General features: G+C 48.9%; 1 protein-coding gene across 1 annotated transcript in view; it reads right to left on the reverse strand.

Annotated features, from left to right (window-relative positions):
- The window catches only part of LOC139256184 (WD repeat-containing protein 70), a gene marked incomplete at both ends in the record, with an annotated part of 84,642 nt that extends 72,726 nt beyond the window's left edge, over window positions 1-11,916 (reverse strand). The window contains 2 exons of the mRNA XM_070874130.1: window positions 6,296-6,355; window positions 11,698-11,916. Coding sequence (XP_070730231.1) covers window positions 6,296-6,355; window positions 11,698-11,916 — 279 coding nt within the window. The remainder of the gene's footprint in view (window positions 1-6,295; window positions 6,356-11,697) is intronic.
- Window positions 11,917-12,417: the final 501 nt, after the last annotated feature.

Below are 12,417 nucleotides of genomic sequence, written 5' to 3' on the forward strand. Positions count from 1 at the left end.
CCTGGAGTACTGCGTGCAGTTTTGGTTTACATATTTACGAAAGGATATACTTGTTTTGGAGGCAGTTCAAAGAAGGTTCACTCGGTTGATTCCGGAGATGAGGGAATTGACTTATGAGGAAAGGTTGAGGAGGTTAGGCCTCTACTCATTGGAATTCAGAAGAATGAGAGATAACCTTATCGAAACGTATAAGATTATGAGGGGGCTTGACAAGGTGGATGCAGAGAGGATGTTTCCACTGATGGGGGAGACTAGAACTAGGGGGCATGGTCTTAGAATAAGGGGCCGCCCATTTAAAATTGAGATGACTAGGAATTTCTTCTCTCAGGGTTGTAAATCTGGAATTCCCTGCCTCAGAGAGCTGTGGAAGCTGGGACATTGAATAAATTTAAGACAGAAATAGACAGTTTCTTAACCGATAGGGGATAAGGGGTTATGGGGAGCGGGCGGGGAAGTGGAGCTGAGTCCATGATCGGATCAGCCATGATGGTATTAAATGGTGGAGCAGGCTCGAGGGGCCGTATGGCCTACTCCTGCTCCTATTTCTTATGTTCAAATGTAATTGTATTCCACTACAATCTGTAACCTCATGGCCTGCCATATCCCTCACTCGACCATCAGCATCAACCCAGAGGACCAACTCTGGTTCAATTAGGAGGGCAGAAGCGCATACCAGGAGCAGCACCAGGCGTACCTAAAAATGAGGTGCCAACCCGGGGAAATTGCAACACAGGACTACATGCATACTAAACAGTGGAAGCAGTGTGCTATAGACAGGGTTAAGCGATCCCACAATCAATGGATCAGATCAAAGCTCTGGAGTCCTGCCACATCCAGTCGTGAATGGTGGTGGACAATTAAACTATCGGGAGGAGGCAGCTCCATGAATATCCCAATCCTCAATGATGGCAGAGCCCAGCACAGCACATAAGTGCAAAAGACAAGACTGAAGTGCAGAGGAAATGATCCATATCGGCCGCCTCCTGGTGTCCCCACCATCACAGAAGTCAGTCTTCAGCCAATTCGATTCACTCCACGTGATATCAAGTGGCTGAGTGCACTGGATACAGCAAAGTCTAGAAGAACATAAGAAATAGGAGCAGGAGTCGACCATATGGCCCCTCGAGCCTGCTCCGCCATTTAATACGATCATGGCTGATCTGATCATGGACTCAGCTCCACTTCCCCGCCCACTCCCCATATCCCCTTATCGTTTAAGAAACTGTCTATTTCTGTCTTAAATGTATTCAATGACCCAGCTTCCACAGCTCTCTGAGGCAGTGAATTCCACAGATTTACAACCCTCTGAGAGAAGAAATTTCTCCTCATCTCAGTTTTAAATGGGCGGCCCCTTATTCTAAGACCATGCCCCCTAGTTCTAGTCTCCTCCATCAGTGGAAACATCCTCTCTGCATCCACCTTGTCGAGCCCCCTCATAATCTTATACGTTTCGATAAGATCACCTCTCATTCTTCTGAACTCCAATGAGTAGAGGCCCAACCTCCTCAACCTTTCCTCATAAGTTAACCTCCTCATCCCCGGAATCAACCAAGTGAACCTTCTCTGAACTGCCTCCAAAGCAAGTATATCCTTTCATAAATATGGAAACCAAAACTGCACGCAGTACTCCAGGTGTGGCCTCACCAATACCCTATATAACTGTAGCAAGACTTCTCTGCTTTTATACTCCATCCCCTTTGCAATAAAGGCCAAGATTCCATTGGCCTTCCTGATCACTTGCTGTACCTGCAACTAACTTTTTGTGTTTCATGCACAAGTTCCCCCAGGTCCCGCTGTACTGCAGCACTTTGCAATCTTTCTCCATTTAAATAATGGCCCCCGACAACATCCTGGCTGTCAGGCTGAAGACTTGTGTTCCAGAACTAGCCGTGCCTCTAGCCAAGCTGCTCCAGTACAGCTACAACACTGGCATCTACCCGACAATGTGGGGAACTGCCCAGGTATGTCCTGCCCACAAAATCTGGCCAATTATTGCCCCATCAGTCTACTCTCAATCATCAGTAAGTGATGGAAGGTGCTATCAAGCGGCACTTACTCACCAGCATCGTGGTTATGTTATTGGACTCGTAATCCAGAGTCCTGGAGTAATAATCTGGATTTAAATTCAGTTAATTTTTTTTTAAATCTGTAATTTAAAAGCCAGTATCGGTAATGGTGGCCATGAAACGACCGGATTGGTGTAAAAACCCAACTGGTTCACTAATGTCCTTCAGGGAAGGAAATCTGCCGCCCTTACCCGGTCTGGCCGATAGGTGACTCCAGACCCACAGCAATGTGGTTAACACCCTCTGCAATGGCCCAGCGAGACACTCAGTTGTACCAAACACTACGACAAATTCAGAACTGTGGGTGTAACTTCACCACAGGACTGCAGTGGTTCAAGGCAGCTCATCACCACCTCCTCCAGGGCAATTCAGAGAATCAAGAGAAATTTACAGCACGAAGGAGGCCATTTCGGTCCACCGTGTCCACGCAGGCCGACCAAGAGCTACCCAGCCTAATCCCACTTTGAACCGAAGTATTTATTCAAATGGTCTGCCATTTCTTTGTTCCCCATTATAAATTCACCCGAATCTTCCCTAATCTTTTTCTCTTCACATATTTATAGAAGCTTTTGCAGTCAGTTTTTATGTTCCCTGCAAAGCTTCCTCTCGTACCCTATTTTCCCCCTCTTAATTAAATGCTTTGTCCTCCTCTGCTGAATTCTAAATTTCTTCTAGTCCTCAGGTTTGTTGCTTTTTCTGGCCAATTTATATGCCTCTTCCTTAGTTTTAACACTATCCTTAATTTCCCTTGTTAGCCACGGTTGAGCCATCTTCCCCGTTTTATTTTTACTCCAGACAGGGATGTACAATTGTTGAAGTTCATCCATGTGATCTTTAAATGTTTGCCATTGCCTCTCCACCGCCAACCCTTTAAGTATCATTCGCCAGTCTATCCTAGCCAATTCATCCTCATACCATCGAAGTTACCTTTCCTTACGTTCGGGACCCTAGTCTCTGAATTAACTGTGTCACTCTCCATCTTAATAAAGAATTCTACCATATTATGGTCACTCTTCCCCAAGGGGCCTCGTACAACAAGATTGTTAATTAGTCCTTTCTCATTACACAGCACCCAGTCTACAATGGCCAGCTCTCCAGTTGGTTCCTCAACATATTGGTCTAGAAAACCATCCCTAATACACTCCAGGAAATCCTCCTCCACCGCATTGCTACCAGTTTGGTTAGCCCAATCTATATGTAGACCAGGGCATTATATAGTTGCAGTAAGAACTCTTTACTCTTAAACTCAAATCCTCTTGTAATAAAGGCCAACATCCCATTTGCTTTAATCACTTGCTGTACCTGCAGTTAACTGTCAGTGATTGGTGTACAAGGAACCCAGGTCCCTCTGAACACCAACATTTCCCAATCTCTCACCATTTAAAAATACTCTGATTTTCTATTTTTCCCACCAAAGTCCATTTGCCGTGTTCCTGCCCACTCACTGAGTCTGTCTCTATCCCCTTGAAGCCTCTTTGTATCCTCCTCACAACGTACGTTCCCACCTAGCTTCGTATCATCAGCAAACTTGGATATATTACACTCGGTCCCCTCACCCAAATCATTGCTATAGATGGTAAATAGCTGGGGCCCCAGCACTGATCCTTGTGGCACCTCACTAGTTACAGTCCGCCAACCCGAAAATGACCCGTGTATTCCTACTCTCTGCTTTGTTTTTTAATCTATCCTCAATCCATGCTCGTATATTACCCCCAATCCCATGAGCCCTAATTTTGTTCAATATCATCATCGTAGGCAGTCCCTCAAAATCGAGGAAGACTTGCTTCCACTCTAAAAGTGAGTTCTCAGGTGACTGAACAGTCTAATACGGGAATTACAGTCTCGATCACAGGTGGGACAGACAGAGGTTGAGGGAAGGGGTGGGTGGGGAGTCTGGTTTGCCGCACGCTCCTTCCGCTGCCTGCGCTTGGTTTCTGCATGCTCTCGGCGACGAGACTCGAGGTGCTCAGCGCCCTCCCGGATGCTCTTCCTTCACTTAGGGCGGACTGGTCTTTGGCCAGGGACTCCCAGGTATCGGTGGGGATGTTGCACTTTATCAGGGAGGCTTTGAGGGTGTCCTTGTAACGTTTCCTCTGCCCACCTTTGGCTCACTTGCCGTGAAGGAGTTCCAAGTAGAGCGCTTGCTTTGGGAGTCTCGTGTCAGGCATGCGGACAATGTGGCCCTGCCCAGCGGAGCTGATCAAGTGTGGTCAGTGCTTCAATGCTGGGGATGTTGGCCTGATCGAGGTCACTGACGTTGGTGCATGTTCAGGATTTGCAGGATCTTGCGGAGACAGCGCTGGTGGTACTTCTCCAGCGATTCGAGATGTCTGCTGCATATTGTCCACGTCTCTGAGCCATATTGGAGGGCGAGTGTATATGTTCAATAACCTCCAGTGTGGTACCTTATCGAATGCCTTCTGAAAATCCAAATACACCACATCCACTGGTTCCCCCTTTATCAATTCTGCTAGTTACAAGCTCAAAAAACAGATTTGTCAAACATGATTTCCCTTTCATATCCATGTTGACTCCGCCCAATCCTATAATTAGTTTCTAATTCCCCTGTTACCACGGCCTTAATATTAGATTCGAGCATTTTCCCTACGACTGGTGTCAGGCTTCACTGGTCTGTCGTTCCCTGTTTTCTCTCTCCCTCCTTTCTTAAATAGTGGGGTTACATTCACAGCCTTCCAATCTGCGCGAAGCGTTCGAGTTTTGGAGTAGCATCAGGTGCAGGGATTTATCGGCTTTCAGTCCCATCAATTTCTCCAGTACTATTTTTTTTAAATAATACTAATTTCTTTCAGTTCATCATTCTCACTAGAACGCCACTACTTCTCAGAAGTTTGTCGTGTCTTCTTCTGTGAAGACAGACACAAAGTATTTGTTTAAGTTCTCTGCCATTTCCTTAATCCCAGTATAATTTTCCTGGCTCAGCCTGTAAGGGACCCACATTTACTTTCAATAATCTATTCCTTTTTACACACCTATAGAAGCTTTTACAGTCTGTTCTTATGTCTCTCACTAGTTTACTCTCATATTCTATTTCCCTTTCTTTATCAATTTACATAAGAACAGAAGATTAAGTGCTGGCCTTGCGAACAACGCCCACATCCGGTATAAATGTTTAAACTCCCCGAGTCTCTCCGCCCGGGAAAAGTGAATTGGCAGCGATGGTGACTCACTCCCTCACAGTCCCTCCATCACGATGGTTATGGTTATGGTGGATGAAACAGGAAACTTCTTTTCATTCCAAAGCCAGGGTCCTTTCCATCGACCGACCTTCACCAATTCGCCTCAAAACCTCCTCGATCCTTCAATCCCATTCTCTTCAACCCGCAAAACTGCCTGTTTCAGTGCCTTCCCTTATCATCCCATCCCCTTCTTCACCATTCATACTTTAATCAGATCATTTTGGGGATTCCAACATGAACGGCCCGGCACATACCGGCCCGGCACATACCGGCCCGGCACAGAACGGCCCGGCACAGAACGGCCCGGCACAGACCGGCCCGGCACAGACCGGCCCGGCACAGAACGGCCCGGCACAGAACGGCCCGGCACAGACCGGCCCGGCACAGAACGGCCCGGCACAGAACGGCCCGGCACAGACCGGCCCGGCACAGACCGGCCCGGCACAGACCGGCCCGGCACAGACCGGCCCGGCACAGACCGGCCCGACACAGACCGGCCCGACACAGACCGGCCCGACACAGACCGGCCCGACACAGACCGGCCCGACACAGACCGGCCCGGCAAAACCGGCCCGGCACAGACCGGCCCGGCACAGACCGGCCCGGCACAGACCGGCCCGGCACAGACCGGCCCGGCACAGACCGGCCCGGCACAGACCGGCCCGGCACAGACCGGCCCGGCACAGACCGGCCCGACACAGACCGGCCCGACACAGACCGGCCCGACACAGACCGGCCCGACACAGACCGGCCCGACACAGACCGGCCCGACACAGACCGGCCCGACACAGACCGGCCCGACACAGACCGGCCCGACACAGACCGGCCCGACACAGACCGGCCCGACACAGACCGGCCCGACACAGACCGGCCCGGCCCGACACATACCGGCCCGACACAGATCGGCCCGGCACAGACTGGCCAGGCCCGGCACAGCCAGCATGCGATTCCCGAGTCTTTAAATCGGGCACTGTTGGCTGGTTGCCGACTATTACTGGCACACTCTCGGTGCTGAGCGGAAGCTTCACTCACCGTTCTCTTGCTGTGGATCAGTGTGATTTCATGCGAGTCTGGGATCCGCTTCACCGGATTCTGACAAAAAAAACAGGAAAACAGTTACCCACCGAGGCTGAAGTGTTTGCAACCAGCTTCAGCCAGAAGTGCCGATTGGATGATCCATATCAGCCTCCTCCTGAGGTCACCACCATCACAGAAGCCAGTCTTCAGCTAAATCGATTCACTCCACGTGATATCAAGAAACGGTTGAGTGCACTGGATACAGCAAAGGCTCTGGGTCTCGACAACATCCCGGCTGTCAGGCTGAAGACTTGTGCTCCAGAACTAGTCACGTCTCTAGCCAAGCTGCTCCAGTACAGCTACAACACTGGCATCTACCCAACAATGTGGAAAACTGCCCAGGTATGTCCTGTCCACAAAAATCCAGCCAATTATCACCCTATCAGTCTACTCTCAATCATCAGCGAAGTGATGGAGGGTGTTGTCGACAGTGTTATCAAGTGGCAGTTACTCACCAATAACCTGCTCACCGATGCTCAGTTTGGGTACCGCCAGGACCACTCTGCTCCAGACCTCATTACAGTCTTGGTCCAAACATGGACAAAGGGGCCCGAGAGGCAGAGGAGCCACAGGAGCAGGTACAAAAATATTTAAAAAAAAATCAAAATCGAAGTGTGACGTCACAGCCAAGCGGCTAAGTGATTGGCTGGTGGATTGGTCAGTATTTTTCTTTTTCCTTTCGGTAGGTAACCTTTGACATTGTTGCCAAATTAAGTTAATTTAAGGGTTAAGTCATGGCAGGAGAGTCCAGACCCACGTCATGCTCCTCCTTTGCTATGTGGGAAATCAGGGACAGTTCCAGTGTCCCTGACTATGTGTACGGGAAGTGTGTCCAGCTGCAGCTCCTGTCAGAACGCATTGCAGCACTGGAGCTGCACATGGATTCACTCTGGAGCATCCGCGATGCTGAGGATGTCATGAATAGCACGTTTAGCGAGCCGGTCATACCACAGGTAAAGGTTACACAGACAGAAAGGGAATGGGTGACCATCAGGAAGAGCAGTGGAAGGAAGTAGTGCAGGGGTCCCCTGCGGTCATCTCCCTCCAAAACAGATATACCGTTTTGAATACTGTTGAGGGGGTTGACTCATCAGGGGAGGGCAGCAGCAGCCAAGTTCATGGCACCGTGGCTGGCTCTGCTGCACAGGAGGGCAGGAAAAAGAGTGGGAGAGCGATAGTGATAGGGGATTCAATGGTAAGGGGACTAGATAGGCGTTTCTGCGGCCGCAACCGAGACTCCAGGATGGTATGTTGCCTCCCTGGTGCAAGAGTCAAGGATGTCTCGGAGCGGGTGCAGGGCATTCTGGAGGGGGAGGGTGAACAGCCAGTTGTCGTGGTGCATATAGATACCAACGATATAAGTAAAAAGCGGGATGAGGTCCTACAAGCTGAATTTAGGGAGCTCGGAGTTAAATTAAAAAGTAGGACCTCAAAAGGTAGTAATCTCAGGATTGCTACCAGTGCCACGTGCTAGTCAGAGTAGGAATCGCAGGATAGCGCAGTTGAATACGTGGCTTGAGGAGTGGTGCAGCAGAGAGGGATTCAAATTCCTGGGACATTGGAACCGGTTCTGGGGGAGGTGGGACCAGTACAAACCGGACGGTCTGCACCTGGGCAGGACCGGAACCAATGTCCTAGGGGGAGTGCTTGCTAGTGCTGTTGGGGAGGATTTAAACTAATATGGCAGGGGAATGGGAACCTTTGCAGGGAGACAGAGGGGAATAAAATGGGGGCAGAAGCAAAAGATAGAAAGGAGAATACTAAAAGTGGAGGGCAGAGAAACCCAAGGCAAAAAACTAAAAGGGCCAAATTACAGCAAAATTCTAAAAGGACAAAGAGTGTTAAAAAACCAAGCCTGAAGGCTCTGAGTCTCAATGTGAGGAGCATTCGTAATAACATACAAACATAGAAAATAGGTGCAGGAGTAGGCCATTTGGCCCTTCGAGCCTGCACCACCATTCAATAAGATCATGGCTGATCATTCCCTCAGTACCCCTTTCCTGCTTTCTCTCCATACCCCTTGATCCCTTTAGCCATAAGGGCCATATCTAACACCCTCTTGAATATATCCAAAGAACTGGAATCAACAACTCTCTGCGGCAGGGAATTCCACAGGTTAACAACTCTGGGTGAAGAAGTTTCTCCTCACCTCAGTCCTAAATGGTCTACCCCTTATCCTAAGACTGTGTTCCCTGGTTCTGGACTTCCCCAACATCAGGAACATTCTTCCTGCATCTAACCTGTCCAGTCCCGTCAGAATTTTACATGTTTCTATGAGATCCCCTCTCATCCTTCTAAACTCCAGTTAGTACAGTCTCAGTCGATCCAATCTCTCCTCATATGTCACTCCTGCCATCCCGGGAATCAGTCTGGTGAACCTTCGCTGCATTCCCTCAATAGCAAGAAAGTCCTTCCTCAAATTAGGAGACCAAAACTGTACACAATATTCCAGGTGCGGCCTCACAAAGGCCCTGTACAACTGCAATAAGACCTCCCTGTTCCTATACTCAAATCCCCGAGCTATGAAGGCCAACATACCATTTGCCTTCTTCACCGCCTGCTGTACCTGCATGCCAACTTTCAATGACTGATGTACCATGACACCCAGGTCTCGTTGCACCTCCTCTTTTCCTAATCTGCCGCCATTCAGATAATATTCTGCCTTCATGTTTTTGCCAACAAAGTGGATAACCTCACATTTATCTACATTATACTTCATCTCCATGCATTTGCCCACTCACCTAACCTGTCCAAGTCACCCTGCAGCCTCTTAGCATCCTCCTCACAGCTCACACCGCCACCCAGTTTAGTGTCATCTGCAAACTTGGAGATATTACACTCAATTCCTTCATCTAAATCATTAATGTATATTGTAAAGGGCTGGGGTCCCAGCACTGAGCCCTGCGGCACTCCACTAGTCACTGCCTGCCATTCTGAAAGGGACCCGTTTATCCCGACTCTCTGCTTCCTGTCTGCCAACCAGTTCTCTATCCACATCAGTACATTACCCCCAATACCATGTGCTTTAATTTTGTACACCAATCTCTTGTGTGGGACCTTGTCAAATGCCTTTTGAAAGTCCAAATACACCACATCCACTGGTTCTCCCTTGTCCACTCTACCAGTTACATCCTCAAAAAATTCTAGAAGATTTGTCAAGCATGATTTCCTTTGACTTGGACCGATCCTGTCACTGCTTTCCAAATGCGCTGCTATTTCATCTTTATTAATTGATTCCAGCATTTTCCCCGCTACTGATGTCAGGCTAACCGGTCTATAATTACCCGTTTTCTCTCTCCCTTCTTTTTTAAAAAGTGGGGTTACATTAGCTACCCTCCTGTCCATAGGAACTGATCCACAGTCCATGGAATGTTGGAAAATAATCACCAATGCATCCACTATTTCTTGAGCCATTTCCTTAAGTACTCTGGGATGCAGACTATCAGGCCCTGGGATTTATCGCCTTCAATTTCCCTAACATCATTTCCTGACTAAGAAGGATTTCCCTCAGTTCCCCCTTCTCGCTAAACCCTCGGTCCCCTAGTATTTTCGGGAGGTTATTTGTGTCTTCCTTAGTGAAGACAAAATCAAAGTATTTGTTCAATTGGTCTGCCATTTCTTTGTTCCCCATTATGAATTCATCTGATTCTGACTGCAAGGGACCTACGTTTGTCTTCACTAATCTTTTTCTCTTCACATATCTACAGAAGCTTTTGCAGTCAGTTTTTATGTTCTCGGCAAGCTTCCTCTCATACTCTATTTTCCCCCTCCTAATTATACCCTTTGTCCTCCTCTGCTGAATTCTAAATTTCTCCCAGTTCTCAGGTTTGCTGCTTTTTCTGGCCAATTTATATGCCTCTTCCTTGGATTTAACACTATCCCTAATTTCCCTTGTTAGCCACCTTCCCTTTTTTATTCTTACTCCAGACAGGGATGTACAATTGTTGAAGTTCATCCATGTGATCTTTAAATGTTTGTCGTTGCTTATCCACCCTCAACCCTTTAAGCATCATTCTCCAGTCTATTGTAGCCAATTCACGTCTCATACCATCAAAGTTACCTTTCTTTAAGTTCAGGACCCTAGTCTCTGAATTAACTGTGTCACTCTTCCCCAAAGGGCCTCGCACGACAAGATTGCTAATTAGTCCCTTCTCATTACACATCACCCAGTCTAGGATGGCCAGCTCTCTAGTTGGTTCCTCGACATATTGGTCTAGAAAACCATCCCTAATACACTCCAGGAAATCCTCCTCCACCGCATTACGACCAGTTTGGTTAGCCCAATCAATATGTAGATTAAAGTCGCCCATGATAACTGCTGTACCTTTATTGCACACATCCCTTATTTCTTGTTTGCTGCTGTCCCCAACCTCACTACTACTGTTTGGAGGTCTGTACACAACTCCCACTAACGTTTTTTGCCCTTTGGTGTTTTGCAGCTCTACCCATATAGATTCCACATCATCCAAGCTAATGTCTTTCCTAACTATTGCGTGAATGTCCTCTTTAACCAGAAACGCTACCCCCACCTCCTTTTCTTTTCTGTCTATCCTTCCTGAATATTGAATACCCCTGTGTATTGAGTTCCCAGCCTTGGTTACCCTGGAGCCATGTCTCCGTGATCCCAATTACATCATATCCGTTAACATCTATCTCTGCAGTTAATTCATCCACCTTATTCTGAATGCTCCTCGCATTGAGGCACAGAGCCTTCAGGCTTGTTTTTTTAACACTCTTTGTCCTTTTAGAATTATGCTGTAATGTGGCCCTTTTTGATTTTTGCCCTTGATTTCTCTGCCCTTCACTCGTTTTTCTCCTTCCTACCTTTTGCCTCTGACCCCTTTTTACTTCCCTCTGTCTCCCTGCATAGATTCCCATCCCCCTGCCATATTAGTTTAACTCCTCCCCAACAGCACTAGCAAACACCCCCCCCCCCCCGAGGACATTGGTTCTGGTCCTGCCCAGGTGCAGACCGTCCGGTTTGTACCTCCCCCAGAACCGGTTCCAGTGTCCCAGGAATTTGAATCCCTCCCTGCTGCACCACTGCTCAAGCCACGTATTCATCTGAGCTATTCTCGAGTATTGTTGGAGCTGCACTCATCAAGGCAAGTGGAGAGTGTTCCATCACACTCCTGACTTGTGCCTTGTAGATGGTGGGGGGGCTTTGGGGAGTCAGGAGGTGAGACACTCACCACAAAATACCCAGCCTCTGACCCGCTCTTGTAGCCACAGTATTTATGTGGCTGGTCCATGGTGACCCCCAGGAGGTCGATGTTCCGTCATTTAGTTACATCTGGATCCAAACCGCATTTACCCACCTTGTTGTGCAAACCTGAAACAGAGATGTTCTCACTTACATCATCCTCATCATCCTCATCATCCTCATCATCCTCGTCATCCTCGTCCTCATCTGTATCACACTGCGGATTGCCGTACTGTGGGGCAATGGGGGGGCCCGCGACACTATCCCTCTCCTCAATAGCCAATCTAGCCAGCTGGGGCGGTACAGGGGGGCCAATCAAATCACTGGAACTGTCACTATCGTCACTCTCACTCCCGCTGTCAACAGGCGAACTGCAGAGAGATAATCGACAATTAGCGACCAGGCATACACACACACAGCCCCCGACACACACACAGCCCCCGACACACACACAGCCCCCGACACACACACACACACACACACACACACACACACACAGCCCCGACACACACACACACACACACAGCCCCCGACACACACACACACAGCCCCCGACACACACACACACACACACAGCCCCCGACACACACACACACACAGCCCCCGACACACACAGACACACACACACAGCCCCCGACACACACACAGCCCCCGACACACATACACACAGCCCCTGACACACATACACACAGCACACACACACACACAGCCCCCGACACACACACACAGCCCCCGACACACACATAGCCCCCGACACACACACACACAGCCCCCGACACACACACAGCCCACGACACACACACACACACAGCCCCCGACACACACACACACACAGCCCCCGACACACACACACACAGCCCCCGACACACACACA

Source organism: Pristiophorus japonicus, unplaced genomic scaffold (assembly GCF_044704955.1).
Source record: "Pristiophorus japonicus isolate sPriJap1 unplaced genomic scaffold, sPriJap1.hap1 HAP1_SCAFFOLD_688, whole genome shotgun sequence".
Lineage (NCBI taxonomy): Eukaryota > Metazoa > Chordata > Chondrichthyes > Pristiophoridae > Pristiophorus > Pristiophorus japonicus.